Source organism: Rhizoctonia solani, chromosome 8 (assembly GCF_016906535.1).
Source record: "Rhizoctonia solani chromosome 8, complete sequence".
Lineage (NCBI taxonomy): Eukaryota > Fungi > Basidiomycota > Agaricomycetes > Cantharellales > Ceratobasidiaceae > Rhizoctonia > Rhizoctonia solani.
This window is the reverse complement of record NC_057377.1, coordinates 211806-235065: the sequence shown is the minus strand read 5'-3', so window position 1 is coordinate 235065 and position 23260 is coordinate 211806. Positions and strand designations below refer to the sequence as shown.

The window sequence follows — 23260 nt, the reverse complement described above, 5'->3', positions numbered from 1 at the left end:
CTTATGTAAATTATATGGAATAAGCGAAAGTAAGAAAAGAGGTCTGTATAACCTGTAACATCGTTCCAGAATGTCGTTTTCAGAAAGATGGCCAGGTTTTGTTTGTGTGAGCTCAGATAGTATCTCTTTAGACTAAGGGTCGTACTAATAGTAGTTTTGCAGTTGTTAACATTTCATTTAATTCAATAAAGTCGAATTAACAGGTAATTCAGCAAGAATGCTCGAGGCTGTCCTAAACCTTGTGGAAGCGCCACTTCTGGTTGTCGGTGGCATTGTTGTTGTAGAGAATACACTGTTCGGACATAAATTAAGTTTAACGCGTATGTGGTTTAATGTGAATACACACAGGCGTTTCATTGGCAGGGTTGCTTTCCGTCAGGTCAAGAACGTAAAGCGGATTCTCGGCAGCGGCCACCCTGGGAATTAATAAATACGATTATAAGGTTTTGACAAAGTGCTCATGGAGTCGACTGATCACTACTTACGCATAACCCTTGTCTGCGACCATTATAAACCAATGCTTGGGTGACTTGGAAGTGACGATCCTGTCCGAGTTCTGGGCGCGACCGTACGACAGATAATTGTTGGTTTTAACGTTGCGCAGAGTGAACTTTGAGCCGGACCCGGTCCACTCAAGTTTCCACTACAAATACATCGAATAGTATATTAAAAGCGAGCATGTAAATATGGATTTGGCCGCCTACCTGTTGATTAGGCCCGCCGTGCGGCTGGTATCCGTTAACAGGGTTGCCTTCGTCGGGCTTACCCCAGTAAGAGTCGAGAACTGAGCCTGTGGAGACGTTTTCGAGGGTGTACACTCCAGAAGGCAGGCTGTATTCTTGAGCAGACATGATTGGTAAAGTGTAAGAAAGGTGTGAAAGGTATGAAGCTCTGAAGTAGGGATGCAGATAACGGGGCCTGCTGGGCCGTTTATATATCGTACGGGCATTATTGATTCGTCCTTGAGGCCTGGCACGCGAAAGTAAAGTGGTCCAAAGTAGCGACCTCTCTGAACCCAGACACTCGTAGAATTATCCATACAACCGGTAAGACGGAGAATTCATACAAGTCACTTGATCGAAAAATCACTGTAACTGAACATATGTATTGTGTAGCCCTGGGGCCAGGAATTAGCGACTCCCTGGCTGACAGGTGATATTCATCCCTATATTGAGTTTGCAACATGACCCCTAGCAGGAAATGACATGTCCGTTGACCCTAAAGTCAAGACTTGCCTCCAAGAGCGGAACGCCTCAGACCAGGTTACCAAGTAGAGTATCGTCACGGAGTACTCCGATGCGAGGATGTGATGATAGATGTTACCGGAAATCTACTACCTACGTCTGGGTGTATCATAGATCCATGAGCTTGTGCATTGGTTGGATTTTCCGCCTTTAAAATAGGCGAGTTAGCTGATACCAGTGCATATATTCTGGTGTTTCAATGCCGCGAACGATCCGACACGGCGCCAAGGTTGTGCTCTGGCCCAGCTCTGAGAGCTACAAACTAATGAGCATGCAACTTCTAGTTCGATATGAGGTGGGTGGTAGTCATTAATTGACTGAACCACGCATTTGGTTCCAACTCCTCAACCGATGGGGAACAAATGGAGAGTGCTTCCAACGAGAATGTTGTTGCATACACGCTATATTGAACTTGGTCATATACCGTCGAATCGGGTAAATCGCCCATCATCGATAGGTATCGATGTGTGTAAACACATGAGGCTGTCCATGAGAACTATCACATGACACTAAAGGAAGGCTCGCAGCTCCCGAGTAGCAGTGTTTTGAACAACGTGGTCAGAGAGACCGGCGAGCGGTGATGTCGATTGACACATCACCTGGACTTACTCAAGGCACCAAGTCGGACGAAAGAAAGAGCCCCAAGAAAGTCTGGAACCAATGGTCCAGAGTAACGGGTTCTTAGCCATGTGACGCATTCTACAAAGACTCGGCGATGTTCGCGTATTTCTTACAGTTTTCTGAGCTATAAACAAGATTAGTGCCAGAAATTGGGGCATGGATAAACCAACAAAGAACTTCACACCAGTGGAGGCCGTGTTTCCTGTCTGTCAATTTCCAGAAGAGAGTGAACGAAAAACGCGATCGGAGCCGGAGGGAATTCCTTGGAATGAATGAAGTCTGGTCATATTAGATTGGCAATGCATAATTATGTTCACATCGAGTAGTTATGGTTGCAGTTTATGCGTAATGCTTTTGGTATGATACGAAATGTCTGATTTGCAGGGAGGCTCTATGTATATCGATGTCCTTGTTCAATTAATTGGGTCTATGGTGATATAATCAAATCCACCAGTGATGAATGCCCAGACCTCCCTCAAGAATGAAGAAATGATCGGAGGTAATTGGGGCCGAGAAAAAAGGATTGATGTTCAGTGAGCTTAGTGACAAGAGCAATGCGAGGAGTGTCGTATATGCATCTGATTTCACTATTGCGCAAAATGCGCGAGAATCCAACTAATCGTATATTCTACAGGAAATTCGGATTTGATCTGACCCCGCATAAAACTCGATCCGGTGATGTAGAATCGAAAGCTAAGAAGTGCGCAGTTGATTAACGATTGGGCCTGAGTTATACTAATGATCACGTAGGGGTATCCAGCTGGCGAACAGAGCTGGCCCTTGCAAAGAATCACCTGGCACTACTCAGGGCTGTAGGTAGCATTGGCATAAGAAAATCGAGTGGTTGGGATGATAGGGGGGATGGCATAGGCATGATAGCCGGAGGTTGGGCGTTCACTCTGAATTTTGAAGGGTAGATGATAGAAAGGGCCGGAAAGCAGGTGGCCCGACTTAGTTACCCCGGCTGGTACCGGTTCACGCGGATTATCAATATCTGAGACAGCATGACGTGTTTATTTATTTATAAAGGGTGGAGGCCCGGGGGCTGGAATTGTGCTTGCGTGAAGATTGGGAGGCAGTTTGCGCCGGTTAAGGCTCCGGTCCAATTTAGCCCGATTCACGGCGAGCACAACGTAGATCAGGGTCTAAGCTCCAGCGCACGCGACAGAACTTGGTTGGTCACGTGGTCGTGCAGCTGCTAGACCAACATCCATAGCGACTCGAAGACCCCATCCAGCTCAAGAAGTGAGTAGAGTGTGTGGTACTTGGTATTTCGGCTAATGCACAGGATGGAAGAAATGGATAGCCCGATGACGCCCGCCCCACCTGGTCGATTCAAATCGATGTTTCGTTCTATCCTGAGGGAGAAGAATACACCTGGGAGCGGACAGAGCGTGCGATGGGGAGCGCGAGATGCTTACCGAACAATTACACCTAATACATCTGCGGCGAGTGGAGAAGATGCTATGCATTCACCACTATACGAGGACGAGGAGGGCAGCTCGTTCAGGGCTCGCATGCAGGATGAGAGCAGCGACGACCACGGAGAGAAAATCGACCAACTCGCAGCAATGGGTCAGAGTGTGGGATCTCGTTTTGCTGCATCAGGGTCAACTACACCTCCTACCTCCGGTCCTTCCAAGCTGTCTACGTCGACCCTTCCTCCCATTCCCCGTCCGCGGTTCAACCCTTCTGCCCCTTCAACATCTTCGCCTTTGACCCATGACGACTCGACCGTATTCTTTCCCGACTCGATGTCGCCTGCCCTTGACCATCAGTCTTCCTACAAACCGTTTGATATGTCGCTCGAGATGGATAGTATTCCCAACATTCCCGATAGGACTTCCCCGCTAGTTTCAGACTCATCCTTGCCGACCCGGAGAGTCTCACGGCCAACTCGACCTTCTATACTCCCCAGTGATCTCACCCAAGACAACGAAACCCAATTCGTTAGCGCAGCAGATGTCTCTGAGGGCGCCACCGACGACTTGACCGAGCAGGCAAGAAAGTGTATGAATGTCACGGCCGGCCCAAGCAAGTCTATCCGAGGGATGACCACCGTCTATCCTCCTGGGATGTACAACTTTACAAAGTCGACTGTCATCCCTTCCAATCCTATCCCTTCATTCTCTGCTGAGCCTGAGGTTGATCCTGGTCCGAAACCCAAATCAAGGTCCAAGTTTATTGACCCTGTTGGCTCCTCGTCGTTGGATTTCATTATCGCTCCAGGTGCTAGCCTTTCTAGAACTGCTCGTGCGAGAACCTCCTTACCTCCTCAGCCTTTGCCGCCATTCGACCCTCCGCCTGTGCCCACATCCTCTCGATCACTGTCAACATCTAATCTCACGTTACAGCCCCCAGCCTCCCCCCGTGCTTCCTTTTCCCGCCCCGAGGACGAGTCCAACTTGCTTGCCAGGGCAACCACCACCAAAACCTTTCAAATATCTACTCGAGAATTACCAACATTCTACCCGCCTGGAGGTTACAAATTCGATCCTACGCAAATTGACCCCGATAACATTCCCGAGCTCTCCCGATTTTTCATACCAGATACCGAGGGCCCCGACAACTCTAAGCTTGGACCTGACGCCTCTCGGGGCAGTGTTACGATTGGTCATCGGCACAATGCTTCGGTCGGAAGCGTTGGGTCCCGAAAATCCCTGCAGTTATTGGACCTCGACGAATCTAATGCCTCTACTGTTTCACCATCGCGAGTTCCTCTTGCCGTCTCAAAGTCTGTGTCTCGTAGCCGACCCAATTCACTCTCTTCTAACTCATCGTTCTCCGGAGCCAATCCCAACTCTCTTGCCGACCTCACTCAACTCATCGAATCACAATATAAAGCCGATCTCGCCGCCCACACCGCCCTCGTCCCTATTCTTCTTTCCCGCGCCGAGACGGCTGAAGGTTCTGCCCAGAGATTATCCTGTGTTGTCAAGGATGCCCGTACCCGTGTCAAAGAACTCGAGCGATTATGTGGAGAGCTTGGTCACGAGGTTGGACTATTGAAAAAGGAGCGCTCTGAGCTTATTGCTGACCGTGAGCGAATCGCCAACGAACGGGATGGATTGCGCACTTCTCAAGTTGGCCTGGAGGCTCGAATAGGCGACATGTCGACCGAGCGAGATTCGCTGCTGTCGGAGATTGGAAACTTGAGCACTGACCTGGATACACTTGCCCAAGCGCAGACTGCTCGAGGCGTCCTCGATGCGGCGAGCGGCAATGCGATGCGGGAGATGCATGTCCAGCTGAGCCGGGCCGAGAAGGAAGCTAAAAGGAGTCTACGGAGAAAGGAGGAGAGGGACGAGGCCCGTGCGAGGTTGGCTGAATTGGAGTCTCGACTTGAGGATGTGGAGAAGTCCCGCGTAGGATGGGGCCAGCGGCGTGGTGTGCTGGAGACCGAGGTTCGAGACTTGGAGGTCCGTGTGGAGAGGGAAAAGGATGGGTCTGGAGCCAAGGAAGCCTTTGCGTTGGAGAGGCAGCAGTGGGAAAAGGAACGGATGGCATTGCTGGATAGGGCCGTTCGGGCCGAGCAAGCCCTCGATGCTGCCAAGGACCCCGACACGGCCGAGACCGACCAGAAGCTTCGAAGACAGTTGGAAGAGTACAAGGCTGAAGTCGAGTCACAGTGGAAGTATGCTGAACAAGCGGATACTACAATCAAGGCGTTGGAAGCCGATGTCAACCGTCTCAACAAGGAGCTCGAGAACGCCCGAAAGGCGGGCCGTCGGAGTCCACAGTCGGACGAAGGGTGGAAGCGCAAGGAGGCCGAGTGGGAGCGCCAACGGGCTGAATGGGAGCGGGCAAAGGCCGAGTCACAGGCCGGAGAACAAGCTCGCCAGGAGGATATGCAGGCCGAGATCGACGCTCTCAAGGAGGATATGGATGGGCTGGCATATGAGCGGGACGCTTATCAAGCCGAATTGAACGAGGTCCGATCCGAACTTGTCAAATTTACCAAGGAGCGCTCTGAGGCAGGCAAGGTCCAGGCGGAGATGAAACGCATGGAGGAGGATATGGCCATACTAGCTGATCGAGCCCAACACGCGGAAGAAAAGTACATCTCCACACAAAATGAGTTGCGAACCACTCAGTCCAAACTCGTCGAACAGCAAGATCAAATCAAGGTGTACGAAAACTCCAATCAAGGCCCAAAGCAGCTCCAGGGCGATCTGGGCGACTTGCGAGCCGAACGGAAGAATCTAGAAAATGAGCGAAACCAGCTCCTTGAGAACATAGAACGTACCGAGAAGCAGATGCGGGATTTAGAAGCTCGCTGCGTTCGTGCTGAAAATGATCGAGCCGAACTTGTTCAGGATCGGGCCGAGATTGAGGACGAGATGGAGCGTATGCGGGTTGAGCTCGAGGATGCCAGGCATGAAAGAGGTTCGCTTGAACAAAAATGCGATTCTGTAAGTACATGATGCGAATTCCCTATGGCTAAATGCTGACACATTTCCAGCTGGCACAGCAGCTTAGTTCTGAGCAAGCTGCCCGCTCTTCAGTGGCCAAAGAGCACCAGCGAGTTATCACGCGACTCGAAGACCTTGATCGCGAACACCAGTCGTCCTTGGACACTATCCGTCGCCTGGAACGGATTGTACAAGCGCGTAATACAGAACTCGCCCAGACCGAGGAATCCATTCGTACTCAAGCATTAGAAGCCGAGCAACTTCGATCTCATAGGCGTGAGTTGGAGCGCATCAAAGTCCAGCGTGATGACGCACTCCAAGCCGAGTCCCAGCTGCGAAAACAATTGGACGACGCTCAGAAATTACGTTCTGTTGAGGGCACCGAGCTTTCAAAACTGCGGGAACGGGTGAAGCACCTAGTCGATGAGAGCACCCGCACGCAGCGACGAGTGAGCGAACTAATGACGGAAAGTGCCGACAAAGAAGTCCGAATTGTTCAATTGTCCAAAGCTCGTGCTCAGGATCTCGAAGACAAGGAAGGACTGAATGTGGCGCTTCAATCGAAACAGCAGGAACTCGAATTGGTGAGTATTTCGAGTTCGCGGACGAGATGGTACTCATTATGTATATCTAGATTAAACGCAAGTTGGGTGTTCGAGGAACTGCAGGAGCAACGCCTGCCCCGTCGAGAATGAACAAAGGATCCTATTCTCGTCGCGAATCGACAGCCTCGTCCGCCGCGCTCGAAACTCCACTACCACGTGCAATGATCAGGAAGGATTACCCAGATTTTGCACCCTCTGAATCTACGGCGACGGCGTCTTCCTATTCTGTTGCCGCTACCCCACTTCAGACGAGCTCTCGTGCAAACATCTATGGAACGACCGCAGAGGTCAATATCACCAATCCGGACACTGTCAAACCTGGCAGGCGTATTTCTGATTCCATCCCCCCTCGATCATCTCTGCGGACTGTATCCGTGACCCGTCGACCCTCTATTTCTGCTTCATCCCTCCGTGGAGTACACTTTGCCGCTACTGAGACTAGTCGGTTTGAAGCAGACGATTCTGACGCGACAATTCAACAGATATTAGCAATTTAAACCTACGAATACTAATGGCATATTTCCCTTCAAACGGGTATTGTTTTTTGTTTTGTTCTTCCTTTTTTGTTTTATTTAGTTAGATTTGTTCTCAAGTAAACCCTCGTTTTCTCCACCAAGGCCACTTAAAGCTGGAGTTCTGTCAACGCCAAGCACTCACTCCCCAGTGGGGGGCCGAAGTTCTTCGAAGCTCTGCGGAGATGCGTCCCGGACACTTGACCTCCCCTAGTAAATAGAAGGGTTTGCCCCGCTTCAACCCCAAGTTGCCATGCATGCAATAACATAAGTTCAACTTAATGAGTAAGAATAAAGTAAAGTGTGGACTAAAATGGTTGCACTGGGAATATTCGGGGTGATACCCTGAGCAACTTGATGTGCATGAGTTGCGTTGGCAAATTGCGGGAAGCTAAAGACACTATCTGCATATAAGATCACATGAGCTAGGGCCCGAGTTAATAGCGGTAATGGTTGACTACCCGTAAGGTAGAAACTGGCATCTGGAGCATCATTTAGCAGTCTGGATGTTCCAGACTCTCTGGATGCATATAAAGACCCTGGTCAATTATCAAATTTGCTATCATCTGCTCCAACAGTTGCCAAGGACCCCCTTCCAGACTTCTGGAAGTTAGGTCAGACATGTAAGTGAGTCTAAATTATTCCAAACTGCTCAGGGTCCAGTCTTGGCAGCCATTTTGCATGCAGACCACAATGTGTATATACCATAAATACATTGTAACACATGCATACAATACACAAAAATACAATAAAATGTTGACCTTTGCAATAATGGTCTCTGGTGTCCTCAAAAATGGGGTGGTCATGTAAATACAACTGTTAGTCCAAGGCCCCCTGTTTCTGTGGGCCCATATACCTTGCAAGGACCTCATCTGCACACAAGTAGTGGGGCCAAACATGCCAGACATGTCACAAGCTACTGATTTTTATTTCTTTATATACTCATAAATGATGTTGTTATGGATATGACATTCCTCTTATAATCTGTACTTATTTAATTAATTACACAAGTAATACTACAGTAAATAAAATGAGATAAAGATGCAAACTACAGTTTTCAAGGTCCCTCTATCCAATTGCAACCTTTGCAAAACCTCTAAGCCTCAGGAATACCTTCAATATGCAATATCTTTTGCATATATACTGTTTTCTCACTCATTTAAATATATATAAATTTAGCTGAGTAGATAAACAGTAACAAGTAATATTTCTCCTGTTTGTAGTATCTATTATTCAAGATTCTATCTTGTGGCTACACACAGAAATATTCAGGGTCCCCCTGTTGCATAGGCAAGTGCTCTGGCACTTAATCAGCACTTAAGTGCCAATGCACTAAATGCACCTTTTCTCCATCACCCAGGCATCCCACACTGCCAGATTGCTTGCGCTTAGGTGCACCTGTTTTTGCGCTCAAGAATGCTGGCTCAAACTCCCAAAATGGACAACATTTGGCAGAGTTATGTCCTATTTACTGTAAGTACCCAGTACAGTGGTATCATGCCTTTGGGACTGTTTACTCCAAGGATGAAACACTTATCTTTGGGACATCCAAGCACCCACACAGGTAAATACTGCCTTGGGGAAAACATTGCCTTGGGGCAAATATTAGGATCTGTTGTTGTTTACTATGTACCAAAGTGTTGGCTCTCCTAAGTGTTTCAGTTGCCACATGTACCTCCTGTACCCCTCTTAATATCAATCATGTATATACTTGTTTGTGCACCTTCTCAGGGTATAAAAGGACCCTGTGAAGATGCTTCTAATGCATCCTACTTTTACTCTTATATACTGATATATACACACAAGCCTTTAACAGCTTATCTGCGCATTTACTTTAGTGATTGACTCACTGTAAATAGCATAGGAGGTTATTTGGCACACTAAGACCATAGGCCAGTCCCAACAGACATAGGGTAGCCTATCAGTGTACTTACTGCAACCCTGTGCCCCTTGACTGTCACAGTAGTTGAGTTCAACATTGAGTATAGTGCAACAATACTGTAAGGATTGTTGTGATTGAGTGATAGTGTTTCAATCCACCATACCCCCTATATTGTAGATATCTTTACCTACAATATCTCTTAAATCCTAGATATATTGAAGGTAAACCCCATAAGTCTTAAGTCTTACTTAAGCATATATAAGTCCTATACTTATTAGGCCAATCCTATAAATCCTGTACATTAGTCAGGTAACTCTCTTACTTAAGGTACTATCCCAGAGACCTTAAGTATACATACCCTTAGTCACTTAGGCTTAAGTAACATTAGTCTAAGGTACTATACATAACCAACCACCTGCACTTTGTAGTTGGTAGAGTATTTGTTAAGAGTTGTTTTTTCCTGATAAACCTAGCTTATGTTGTGCATATATTCTGTGCATATATTCTGATTCTTGATACTAGTTCTTAGTTATTCCCATATACATTTTGTGTATAGTAATTCTTTCTTACTCCTGTACTTACACAACTCTTAACATTTGGCTTGTTATGTGTAGCTGTTGTACTCCACTGTAAGGTGGGGTACATGCTGGTGGGCAGGCGCTTAAGGCTGTACTACTGCACTGCAATCTAACTAGGTAAGGCTAACTACTATCTAGACTGCTTAAGGCAGTATCTAATAAACTATCTACAATGTGGAGGGGCCTTAGGCCTGGAGGTGTGGTGAGCACAAGTAATGGGGTAAGATGTTAATACTACTGGGGGGCCAGCTACTTAGCTGGCTGTGATGCCTCCTTAATGAATATGAGACAAGGTAAAATTGACTTGGGGTCTCCAAGCAATTTCCCTGCTGTATATATAGACAAGATAGCTAATTACATGTGGTCTGTGTGTGTGTGAATAGAAGCCTACATGTGAAAAAGGAAGTGTGCTGCAGGCTGCACAGAAGCATGGATCTCTCCTAAGCGCCCTTGGCACAGCATCTTGGCATGGCATCTTGGCATAATAAGCGCCAAGATCATGTGATTGGAAAACAATAGATATCAAGACTGTTAAAAATAGTAAAAATAATAGAAAAATGAGGCAATTCCAATGGTATATGATAGGAGGTTGTAACAGTAGCTGACCCCAATGCAGGTGTAGGAGGTGTGGGAATAACATAGCCAAATAACTTTTGTCAAATGGCACTTGCCACTGGGGAAAACATGGTAAGGGTATGTATAACTAGTCTTAGCCTCTGCAACATGTCTTTTAGCATGCATGGCACATTACACTTTGTGGCATAACATAAGCAATGACATTAAGGTCTTGATTGGCACTGAAATGGCAGTTCCTGTTCAGATGAGATGAAAATTCAACCAGGATTTGCAAGCAAAACTGTCCTGGACATGGTCACATGACCAGTACAAGTGGTTGCATGCTGGCCCAAGCCCAAATTTGGGGGGTAGCAGGTATAATCATGGGTTGTCAGCAGAGGAATAATAGGGCTCTATGGCTTAGTGGTCAAGCTGGTTCAATTCCAGCTAGTTCTATTTTCCTCTGTTTATGACATGCTCTTTCAGGGTTTCTGAATCAGGTACAACCAGTTTCCCATGGTACCATAAGAGGTCCTCTTCCCAATCATAGTCCCAGTAAGCTTTTTGGATAGAAGGTGGCACATTGTTGGCATCTTCTGTTAAGAACTGGATAATTGGTTCAAGGGAGGGGTCTTCTCTCAGCCTGTTGCAAATTTCTGTGACAATCTCAAGTTCCTCTTCTGACGTATTGGCAAAGACTTCTGATGGTAGCATGACCTCTGGTTCTTGGGGTCCATCCTTGTAGTCCGCTTGTCTGGATAGTGCATTGGGCTTCCTGGATTGTTTCCCTGGGCGGTAGTGAATCTCAAAGTTGAAATTGCTCAGGAAAATTTGCCAACATGCGTGTCTCCAATTAAATGTCCAAGCTTGCATCCAGTATTCTAGGTTCCTGTGATCTGTAAAAACCTGGATGGGCTTGTCTGTTGCTTCCAAGAAAATATGCCATTCCTCCAGGGCTTTGATGATGGCAAGGAGTTCCTTGTTGTGAGTATTGTAGTTGGCTTCTGCCCCTGAAAATGACTTGGACATATAGGCAATTGGGTGAAGACAATTATCTGCTCCTCTTTGACTAAGGATGGCTCCCATGGCTACTCTTGATGCATTGGTTTCTAGGTAGTAAGGGAGGTCCAGGTTGGAGTGGATTAATACTGGTGACTGGGTGACCAGGGACTTCAATTCCTGGAACACCTCCTCTTCTTGGCTACCCCAGACCCAGGGTGTCTCCTTCCTGGTGAGATTGTGGAGTGGGCGTGCAACTGAGCTGAAATTGGGGATGAAGCGGTGCAAGTAGTTGACAAAGCCTAAGAATGCCTGGACCTGTTTGATTGTTCTAGGTTGAGGCCATGATGTGACTGCCTCAATCTTCTTTTGGTCCATTGAAAATCCTGCTGGGGAAATGATGATGCCTAGGTAATCCACCATTGTGACATGGAAATGGCATTTGGACAATTTGCAAAATAATTGATTCTTCATTAGCCGTGAGAGGACTTCCCTGACATGGATTGGGTGTTCTTTGGGGTTTTCTGAGAAGATCAGGATATTGCCCAAGTATATGACCACAGTTACGTCAATAAGGTCCTGGAATAGGTTGTTCATGAAGTGTTGGAAGGCGGCCGGTGCATTAGTGAGACCAAAAGGCATTACCAGATACTTGAATAGCCTGTACTTGGTTCTAAAAGCTGTCTTCCATTTGTCCCCTTCTTTGATCCAAACATTGTTATATCCCCAATGCAAATCTAATTTTGTGAATAGTTTTGCGTGCCTGAGTTTGGCCATGAGGTCATCCTGTTAAGAGTTGTGTAAGTACAGGAGTAAGAAAGAATTACTATATACAAAATGTATATGAGAATAACTAAGAACTAGTATCAAGAATCAGAATATATGCACAGAATATATGCACAATATAGGCTAGATTATCAGGAATAACAACTCCTAACAAATAGTCTAGCAACTATGAAGTGCAGGTGGTTGGTTATGTACAGTACCTTAGACTAATGTTACTTAAGCCTAAGTGACTAAGGGTATGTATACTTAAGGTCTCTGGGATAGTACCTTAAGTAAGAGAGTTACCTGACTAATGTACAGGATTTATAGGATTGGCCTAATAAGTATAGGACTTATATATGCTTAAGTAAGACTTAAGACTTATAGGGTTTACCTTCAATATATCTAGGATTTAAGAGATATTGTAGGTAAAGATATCTACAATATAGGGGGTATGGTGGATTGAAACACTATCACTCAATCACAACAATCCTTACAGTATTGTTGCACTATACTCAATGTTGAACTCAACAACTGTGACAGTCAAGGGGCACAGGGTTGCAGTAAGTACACTAATAGGTTACCCTGTGTCTGTTGGGACTGGCCTATGGTCTTAGTGCGCCAAATAACCTCCTATGCTATTTTACAGTGAGTCAATCACTAAAGTAAATGCGCAGATAAGCTGTTAAAGGCTTGTGTGTATATGTCAATATATAAGAGTGGATAAATGGATGCATTAGAAGCGTCTTCACAGGGTCCTTTTATACCCTGAGAAGGCGCACAAACAAGTATATACATGATTGATACCAAGAGGGGGTACAGGAGGTATATGTGGCAACTGAAACACTTGAGGGAGCCAATACTTTGGTACATGGTAAACAAACAACAGATCCTAATATTTGCCCCAAGGCAATGTTTTCCCCAAGGCAGTATTTACCTGTGTGGGTCCTTAGATGTCCCAAGGCTAAGTGTTTCATCCTTGGAGCAAACAGTCCCAAAGGTAGGATACCTCTGCATTGGGTACTTACAGTAAATGGGGCATAACTCAGCCAAATGTTGTCCGTTTTGGGAGTTTGACCCAGCGTTCTGGAGCGCACAAACATGCGCACCTAACCGCAAGCGATTCGGCAGTGTGGGATGCCCGGGTGATGGAGAAAAGGCGCATTTAGTGCATCGGCGCTTAAGGGCTGATTAAGCGCCGGAGCAATTGTCTATGCGACAGGGGGGACCCTGAATATTTCTGTGTGTAGCCACAAGATAGAATCTTGAATAATAAATACTACAAGCAAGAGAAATATTACTTGTTACTGTTTATGTACTCAGCTGAATTTATATATATTTAAATGAGTGAGAAAACAGCATATATGCAAAAGGCATTGCATATTAAGGGTATTCCTGAGCTTTGTAGGTTTTGTAAAGGTCACTATTGGATAGAGGGACCTTGAAAACCCTAGTTCGCATCTTTATCTCATTTATTTACTGTGAGGTTACTAGTGTAATTAATAAAATAAGTACAGATTAAAGAAGAAATGTCATATCCATAACACATCCTGTCTAGGAAGTGGGTAAATGTTTTTATGGGTGACTTCATTGAGCTTCCTATAGTCAACAACTAGTTGTAGTGATCCATCAGCCTTTTTTACAAACATAACCAGGGCACCAGCAGATGAAGTGCTAGGGCGGATCTTGCCTGTTGCTAATTCTTTGTCAATGTGCTGTTTAAGCGCCTTAGATTCTGCGTTGGTCATGCCATAAATTGGTCCAGGAGAAAGCTTGGCATCAGGGAGCAGGTTGGTTGCAATATCACACTCCCTATGAGGAGGAAGGACCTTAAATTCTTCTTTGCCAAAGCCCTGGGCAGACTTGTGGTATTCAGTGGGTAGTTTGGCCAAAGGATCAGGGTCTGCTTCTTCCTCTGATGCAATTTGTACTTGCTCAGGGAAGGCAATGGTACCTAGCAACCAGTCAATAAGGGGTGACTCCTGGGTGAGCCATGTCATGCCTAGTATGGCAGGCGTGTTTCCTATGGGGCATACAAGGAAAGGAATGGAATGGGGGTGGCCATTGGCCAAAACCACAAGTTGAACCTGGTGCCAGATACAACCAGTCTGAGATATAGTACCATCTAGCATTCTCACTACTTGTGGGTTTTTGAGTAGGGTTTTTGGGATTTTGAGTTTTTCTACTAGAGCAGGGGATATGAAATTAGAGGTAGCGCCTGAATCAATGAGGGTTTTAATTGGGTCTGTTGGGTAGTCACGCAGTATTAGGTCTATGAATAGGAGTGGTTTTTTGTTGGAGTCTGTAGCAATATTTACAAATTCCAAGACAGATACATGCAGTTCTATTTTTGAAACCAAGGGTTTGATGGTAATCCTTGGCCTTACTCTTTTTCCAACTCTTCTTGAGCTACCTTAGCTGCTTCCTTGATTGTGGCTTTCCAGCCATTGGGGCATTGTTTGATGCCATGCCCCTTTTGTCTGCACTTGACGCATAGCCCTGATGCGCAGCAATGGTCCCTTTCTTCCAGTGTGACATAGTTACACTGAGCAGCAAAAGTATTGCAGGTCAGGAGAGGTCAAAAGTTTACTTCCATTGCTGAGCAGCCAATCAGTGAATCCCATCTAAATCATACTGACACATGTGGCCATTGTAACACTATGCTGTAGCACAATATCTTACAAATCCATCAACAACTGAGCTCACAGCCCCACTTTTGCTGTAATGCAACCTGCAAAACTTTTGCTGATTGTGTTGAGCATCTTACAAATCTGCACATAACTGATTATGCAGTTCAGTACAAGTTCTGGTTTTTTGCATGCACATTTCCAGTTATATGGGCCATTGCTGGACAGAGTATCAGCTTGTTCCACCCATTAGGGACTGTGTAACAGAACTGTCTTCTCAGGGCCAGTAAAAGAAACTCCAAATTGCAGTTGCATTGCACTCAAGGCACTGTGTGGGCTGGAAATGCTTTGGGGTATCTCAGGTGACTGCTGGTACCCAGTGAAACAGTTTCCATGACCTTCCCATACCTGGGACTGGCAATATAAGAGATTGCAGTGGGTTGGGCTGTATGAGCTGAAAATTGAAATGCCACTCATTAGCTGGAATCCAAGCCTGATGACATAGAACTTCTAGCAGTAGCAGACACAGGTCAGGGGTATGCTGAGATCAGTTATCTAGGGCAGCAGTGATGTGTACACAAAGATAGGATGCAGTATACACAGAAATTGCAGACAATGGGTGGGGTCTCAAATTGAACACGTTCTAGCTCTGCAATTGTGAATTGGAAGAGGTTGAAACTCATACAGCAGAAAGTGTCTCTAAGGCAAATCTTATGATGGAAAACTGGCTGTTCCCTGATTGACAATCACAGGGTTAGAACATGTTCAATTTGAGACCCCACCCATTGTCTGCAATTTCTGTGTATACTGCATCCTATCTTTGTGTACACATCACTGCTGCCCTAGATAACTGATCTCAGCATACCCCTGACCTGTGTCTGCTACTGCTAGAAGTTCTATGTCATCAGGCTTGGATTCCAGCTAATGAGTGGCATTTCAATTTTCAGCTCATACAGCCCAACCCACTGCAATCTCTTATATTGCCAGTCCCAGGTATGGGAAGGTCATGGAAACTGTTTCACTGGGTACCAGCAGTCACCTGAGATACCCCAAAGCATTTCCAGCCCACACAGTGCCTTGAGTGCAATGCAACTGCAATTTGGAGTTTCTTTTACTGGCCCTGAGAAGACAGTTCTGTTACACAGTCCCTAATGGGTGGAACAAGCTGATACTCTGTCCAGCAATGGCCCATATAACTGGAAATGTGCATGCAAAAAACCAGAACTTGTACTGAACTGCATAATCAGTTATGTGCAGATTTGTAAGATGCTCAACACAATCAGCAAAAGTTTTGCAGGTTGCATTACAGCAAAAGTGGGGCTGTGAGCTCAGTTGTTGATGGATTTGTAAGATATTGTGCTACAGCATAGTGTTACAATGGCCACATGTGTCAGTATGATTTAGATGGGATTCACTGATTGGCTGCTCAGCAATGGAAGTAAACTTTTGACCTCTCCTGACCTGCAATACTTTTGCTGCTCAGTGTATCATGCATTTCCACATGAGGCAAAATGTCTGCAAAATCCCTAGCACCTCTCAAACATTTTCTCTGGTGAGTAATCTAATCAAATTGTTTAAGTTATCTACAGTTTACTTGGGATTTTGGAAACAAGAAACCCAGCATTCTCCCTAGAGGTAGCCACCTCCACCCCAATGACATCATAGATGATATGTATGCATGAGTAAGATGTTGCACACCAACTGTAATGTTGGGTACTTGCTAGTGGCAGGTGCTTAAGCCTGTACTAAACAATGCAAAACAGCTAACTAGGCTAACTACTTGTATCTGAGTTGCATAAGGCAACTGCTAACTATCTACTGTTGATGTGAAGGGGCCTTAGGCTGGTGAAGAGTGGGGGTGCTACTGGATATGGTGTGAGTGTGGTACTTCTGAGGGTCCAGCTACTTAGCTGGCTACTGGGACCTGTCTGTAATGAAAGACAAGGTAAAATCAACTTGGGGTCTCCAAGCACATTCCCTGCTGTATATATATCAAGGAGAACTAAGTACATGTGGTCTGTGTGTGTGGGAACAGAAGTCTACATGTGAAATGAGAAGTGTGCTGCAGGCTGTGCAAAAGCATGGATCTATACTAAGCGCCCTTGGCACAGCGTCTTGGCATGGCATCTTGGCATGTGTAAGCGCCAAGATCATGTGATCAAAAAACAAAAGATAAAGAGTCTGTAAAAAATACTAAGAATAATAGAAAAATAAGGCAATTCCAATGGTGTGAATTGTGAGGGTGTAACATAAGGCCACTGTTGGAGTGGGCTTCTTACTTAATACAGTATTGCTCATTATGTATTTGTAATGATGTTACATTCCCATGAATATTACCACTGGATTTGCCTGTTTTTTCTGATATTTCTACTATTTTATACCAACCTTATATCTTTACTTTGTGAATCATGTGATCTTGGTGCTTATCATGCCAAGATGCCATGCCAAGATCTGTCACAACTAAGCTTGGACCTATGATTCAAGTAGAGGCTTAAAGTCTGTGGCTCTATCACCAATGGATTATGAGACAAGGTAGATGTCATGACCTTCATTGGCATGACATGAATTTTTACTATTTTCTATCTTTTTTCTGAGACAGTTTCCTTTTTTGGTATATATTTATGACTCATCAAGATCACGTGATATATTTGATATATGATGTGAAATTGTAAGTGACTTGTTATTTAGTACTGTTGTTTTTGATGTGGCTTGCTTCATGTATTTAAACCAGGTCAAGTTGCTGCTAGAAAAGCAAGACTTGACCTCTTTGTCAATTCATCCTCACTCTCACCCTACCCTTTGCCCAGGCCCTTAGTTGGCCATTAGTGCACTTTACTAAAGAATCACATCCAGGCCTTTGTTGCCCTCTACCCATACCTCATACCCCCTGGGCCCTATGTTGTACACCACTGTAAGGTGGGTACACGCTGGTGGAAGTGGGCACTTGGGCCTGGAGGTGGTGGGGCTAGTGAGACTAATAGTAAGCAATGAACTACTGAGGTACCAGCTACTTAGCTGGACTACTGGAACCTGTCTAAGATGAAAGACAAGGTAAAATTGACTGGGGGTTTCCAAGCAATTTTCCTGCTGTATCTATAACAGAAGAACTATCTACAAGGCAGTCTGTGTGTGAGAAAAGAAGCAAGAGAAGCATGCTGCAGACTGCACAGAAGCAGGGATTTCTCCTAAGCGCCCTTGGCACAACATCTTGATGCAGCATCTTGGCATAATAAGCGCCAAGATCACATGATCATAAAAGCAAAGATAACAGGCTTGTGAAAAATACTAAAAATAATAGAAAAATAGCGCAATTCTAGTGGTATGATTTGTAGGAGTGTAACATTGCCCCCCCCTTTAAAGGCTTTTGGTGGAGACATAAGCCTTTTTCAGTTGTGCTTTGTTGAAGTGTGCAATCTCTTCTTGGGCATTTTCCAATAGCTCCTTGGGCTCCCAGGAATTATCTTCTGGGCCATATCTTTTCCATTTGATGAGGTAGAACCATTTTCCTTTTTGTCTTTTGGTGTCTATAATTTGTTCTACCTCATACTCCTCTTCCCCTTCTATTGTTTCAGGAGGGGGTCTTTCAGGAAACAGTTGGTTTGGGGATTCATGGGATTTAGACAAGAGACCAATATGGAACATGTCATGGATCTTCATGGTTTTGGGGAGTTTTAGGCAGTAGGTGTGTGATGATATCTTCTCCAGGATTTCAAAAGGTCCTAGGCACTTTGGGTCCAGTTTGTTTGAGTTAGACTGGATTTGGATGTTTTTTCCATCTAGCCAGACCTTCTTGCCAATTGAGTATTCTGGGCTTGAGCCCTTCCCTCCTGCCATTCTCTCTTTGGAGAGTCTAAGTGCAGCCTCTGCCTCCCTCCATTTGTGTACCAGGGTGTCAGCAACCTGATCTGCTTCTGGGACATTTGCTGGTACTTCCATAGGTCTCATGACAGGGTTTCTTCCAAAGACTAGTTTGAATGGGGTTTTCCCTGTTGCCAAGTGCTTGGCATTGTTATAAGCAAATTTGGCTAAGGGGAGCCATGTGGTCCAATTGGAATGGTTGGCAGCAATGTATGACCTTAAGTAGAAGTCAATGAATTGATTGATTCTCTTGATTTGTCTGTCTGACTCTGGATGATAAGCAGAAGAGAAGGCCAGTTTGATTCCTAGTCTTTGATAGAGTGCCCATAAGAATTTTCCTGTGAATGGTGTGCCTCTGTCCAAAATTGTCCTGACTGATAATCTGTGGAGTTTCCAGATGTGTGTGACAAACAGTTCTGCCAGTCCTTTTTCTGATACCCTTTTGGATGTGGGGATAAGGTGACCAAACTTGGAAAACATATCTATTATCACCAGTATTGCATTGTGGCCTTGTGACTTGGGGAATCCAGTGATGAAGTTGTAGGAGATTGTGTGGAAAGGGAAAGGTGGGATGTCTAAAGGTTTCAGGGAGATGACTGGAGTGTGGGGGCAACAATTTGCCTGACATGTGGGACAGTATTTGACCCATTCTTTAGCCAATGATTTCATGCCAGGCCACCAGTAGTTTTGACCTAGTAGTTCCAGAGTTCTTTGTTGCCCAGGGTGACCTGCTAAGGGCAAATTGTGGAATTCTCTCAAAAGGCATTCTTTCAGTTTCTCCAAGTCTGGGACTACTAGTTTTCCCTGGTACCACAGTAGATCTTCTGTTATGGATATGACATTTCTTCCATAACCTGTACTTATTTAATTAATTACACAAGTAATCCTACAGTAAACAAAATGAGATAAAGATGCAAACTAAGGTTTTCAAGGCCTCTCTATTCAATTGCAACCTTTGTAGGACCTATAAGCCTCAGGAATACCTTCAATATGCAATATCCTTTGCATATATGCTGTTTTCTCACTCATTTAAATATATATAAATTCAGCTGAGTACATAAACAGTAACAAGTAATATTTCTCTTGCTTGTAGTATTTATTGTTCAAGATTCTATCTTGTGGCTACACACAGAAATATTCAGGGTCCCCCTTGTTGCATAGGCAAGTGCTCCAGCACTTAATCAGCGCTTAAGCGCCAACGCACTAAATGCGCCTTTTCTCCATCATCCGGGTATCCCACACTTCTAGATTGCTTGCGCTTAGGTGCGCCTGTTTGTGCGCTCAAGAACGCTGGCTCAAACACCCAAAACGGACAACATTTGGCAGAGTTATGTTCCATTTACTGTAAGTACCCAATACAGCAGTATCATACCTTTGGGACTGTTTACTCCAAGGATAAAACACTTATCTTTGGGACATCCAAGCACCCACACAGGTAAATACTGCCTTGGGGAAAACATTGCCTTGGGGCAAATATTAGGATCTGTTGTTGTTTACTATGTACCAAAGTGTTGGCTCTCCTAAGTGTTTCAGTTGCCACATGTACCTCCTGTACCCCTCTTAATATCAATCATGTATATACTTGTTTGTGCACCTTCTCAGGGTATAAAAGGACCCTGTGAAGACGCTTCTAATGCATCCTACTTTTACTCTTATATACTGATATATACACACAAGCCTTTAACAGCTTATCTGCGCATTTACTTTAGTGATTGACTCACTGTAAATAGCATAGGAGGTTATTTGGCACACTAAGACCATAGGCCAGTCCCAACAGACACAGGGTAACCTATTAGTGTACTTACTGCAACCTTGTGCCTCTTGACTGTCACAGTTGTTGAGTTCAACATTGAGTATAGTGCAACAATACTGTAAGGATTGTTGTGATTGAGTGATAGTGTTTCAATCCACCATACCCCCTATATTGTAGATAGCTTTATGTACAATATCTCTTAAATCCTAGATATATTGAAGGTAAACCCCATAAGTCTTAAGTCTTACTTAAGCATATATAAGTCCTATACTTATTAGGCAAATCTTATAAATCCTGTACATTAGTCAGGCAACCCTCTTACCTGAGGTACTATCCCAGAGACCTTAAGTATACATACTCTTAGTCACTTAGGCTTAAGTAACATTAGTCTAAGGTACTGTACATAACCAACCACCCGCACTTTGTAGTTGGTAGAGTATTTGTTAAGAGTTGTTTTTTCCTGATAAACCTAGCTTATGTTGTGCATATATTCTGTGCATATATTCTGATTCTTGATACTAGTTCTTAGTTATTCCCATATACATTTTGTATATAGTAATTCTTTCTTACTCCTGTACTTACACAACTCTTACCAGGAACATAGTGCATTAGTGCTTAACCCATATACCTAACACCTCAGACACATCACTAAGCAGTAGCAGCATCTCTGCCTCAATCACATGACTGACACAAAGTCATAAGTAGGGGTGCTGATGAAGCAGGGTTCTTGTTTGATACAGCATTTGATTTTCTATTGTCAATAGTACTGACTGATAAATGTAGCTAGTGTTACAAAAGTCAATTGAAAAAATCACTTGAGTTATGTAATTATCATAAACAGAGGAAAATAGAACTAGCCAGAATCAAACCATGACCACTAAGCCATAGAGCCCTATTATTCCTCTGCTGACAACCCATGACTACACCTGCTACCCCCCAAGTTTGGGCTTGGGCCAGCATGCAACCACTTGTACTGGTCATGTGACTGTGTCCAGGACAGTAATGTTTTTCCCAATGACTGCTTGTAACTCCAAGTATATAAGAAGGGTGGTCAACCATGCTTGTCCTCAGGTGAATTACCTCTTATCAACACCTACAGGCATACACTGGAATCCCATTAAGTAGCATGATGTCTCTTCAATGGCATAGTATAATTATCTTGGTTGTTACTTGTAGTTACACAGGCTATAAGTGCCTGTCCCTGTGCAGTCCCAAACAATGTCTAGGATAGTGGTTGTGGACACATGCATATACCCAGAATTTATTCCAATCTTCTCAATTTCAAACCAAGTAGAACAGACATCATTTTCAATCACATGATCTCAGCACTTATATCAGATGCTAACCACCATGCCACATCCCCTCTTCTGCTTACTAAGCCTACATAGCCACCTCCACTTATGACATCACTGGTGACATGTATACATGAATAAGGCCACTGATGGAGCAGGCTTTTTTTGGATTAGGTTTTGCATACTCTTCATTTGTAATTGTGTAGCCTCTGTAGCATATAAGGAGAGTAATCAACCATGGTAATCCCTGGGTTGATTACCTCTGTTTGACACCTTACTTGCCCAGGCTTTAGGCCTTGTCACTTGGCCACTAAGAAGATAGCTTCCACACTGCCTTAAGTTGGGTCTTCATTGTATGTAGATAGTTTGCCAACACCTTACAGCATATGGACATTGTTGCATAGTTGCCCCTTGCTGCCTGAAGCAGTTTTACCTTAGTCCTGTACTTGTGCAGCTGCAAGTGCCAGCACCCATACTGTCCTAGACCATGTCTACAACAATCCATATTGTTATGGATCTCACAATATTTCATCCACAGCTCACCATCCACAATAATCTGCATATATCTGACTTTCTGATTTAATGGCCATTTGTCTCTTATTTTCCATTATTCCTGTCATTACTTTATGTAACGCTCATATTAGCTGTATTTGTTACATATCGTTCAACAGAGCTCCCTTCGCTCGTTCTAACGCTGCCTGTCACGTGCTCATACAATAAGATCTCATGGAGATATTAGCTTCACAAGATTCTATCTATGTGGCTCAAGTACTTTACTAATCATTATATTCATATCTTTACATCTAGCTCATCACATGACTAGCTCTAACTTGGGAAATGAACCTTATTCCCAGCTTAGCTGAGTCATACCTCTCATGAGATTGGTAAGGTTTTCCTTATTTAGTAATTTCTAGTGGCACTGCAAATCCTGCATATGAGTCATTCTGCTTGCCACCAGAATGACTCACACTAATGACTCACTCTAAGTGCTCATTGGCTGCCAAGCATTGCTTGACAGACTGAGTCATGTATTTAGATGTTTCTATTTTTAACTAATTGCAGTTCAACCCAAGAGCAGTCACATTCCATCCTAGTCATATCTGTGCCTTCCCACCCACCAATCAAAGTCTTAGGAAGCACAGTCCTAAGCAAGTCATACTCATGCTCTGACTAGGTGAGTGACTCAGTAACCTTGCCACTCTAGGGTATAAAAGGGGACTGTTGCATACCATTGGAGGGCACCCTTCCTACCACTCCACTCACTGTTGCTGTTGACTGTCACTCTTGGGTTTGGGCTTGCCCCCCTCAATTGTGTGATAAATTGTGCCTCAAGATTTCAAATAACTTAAACTTGTATAAGTGGATCTCCCAAGTACCCATAGTGTGGAAAGGTAGTAGACCTGATACAGAGTTCTTAGGTTAAGTGAACAGAAAGCAATCATCCTTAAAGAAGGATATTGTCATAGACACATCTGATACCAGGGAATTTATTCCCATTGTCTTGATTTTAAACAAAGGCAATTGGACCAGATTTTTGATCACATGACCTTGGTGCTT

The 23260-nt window shown here is 44.5% G+C and overlaps 5 protein-coding genes across 5 annotated transcripts; 1 reads left to right on the top strand and 4 right to left on the bottom strand.

Moving 5' to 3' along the window:
* Window positions 1-232: 232 nt before the first annotated feature.
* RhiXN_09536 (ricin-type beta-trefoil lectin domain protein) lies at window positions 233-851 on the bottom strand (the record flags this gene model as incomplete). Its single annotated transcript, XM_043329352.1, has 4 exons — window positions 233-292; window positions 347-416; window positions 486-643; window positions 705-851. 4 exons carry the CDS (start codon window positions 849-851, stop codon window positions 233-235), a joined length of 435 nt encoding a protein of 144 aa, XP_043182186.1.
* A 2294-nt stretch (window positions 852-3145) lies between these two features.
* On the top strand, window positions 3146-7379 carry RhiXN_09535 (uncharacterized protein; the record flags this gene model as incomplete). Its single annotated transcript, XM_043329351.1, has 3 exons — window positions 3146-6277; window positions 6328-6861; window positions 6912-7379. 3 exons carry the CDS (start codon window positions 3146-3148, stop codon window positions 7377-7379), a joined length of 4134 nt encoding a protein of 1377 aa, XP_043182185.1.
* Window positions 7380-10862: 3483 nt separating this feature from the next.
* RhiXN_09534 (Retrotransposable element Tf2 protein) lies at window positions 10863-12185 on the bottom strand (the record flags this gene model as incomplete). The annotated part of the gene is made up of 1 exon (XM_043329350.1): window positions 10863-12185. One exon carries the CDS (start codon window positions 12183-12185, stop codon window positions 10863-10865), a length of 1323 nt encoding a protein of 440 aa, XP_043182184.1.
* A 1520-nt stretch (window positions 12186-13705) lies between these two features.
* On the bottom strand, window positions 13706-14711 carry RhiXN_09533 (Transposon Ty3-G Gag-Pol polyprotein; the record flags this gene model as incomplete). The annotated part of the gene is made up of 2 exons (XM_043329349.1): window positions 13706-14549; window positions 14587-14711. 2 exons carry the CDS (start codon window positions 14709-14711, stop codon window positions 13706-13708), a joined length of 969 nt encoding a protein of 322 aa, XP_043182183.1.
* A 3443-nt stretch (window positions 14712-18154) lies between these two features.
* RhiXN_09532 (Retrotransposable element Tf2 protein) lies at window positions 18155-19327 on the bottom strand (the record flags this gene model as incomplete). Its single annotated transcript, XM_043329348.1, has 1 exon — window positions 18155-19327. One exon carries the CDS (start codon window positions 19325-19327, stop codon window positions 18155-18157), a length of 1173 nt encoding a protein of 390 aa, XP_043182182.1.
* Window positions 19328-23260: the final 3933 nt, after the last annotated feature.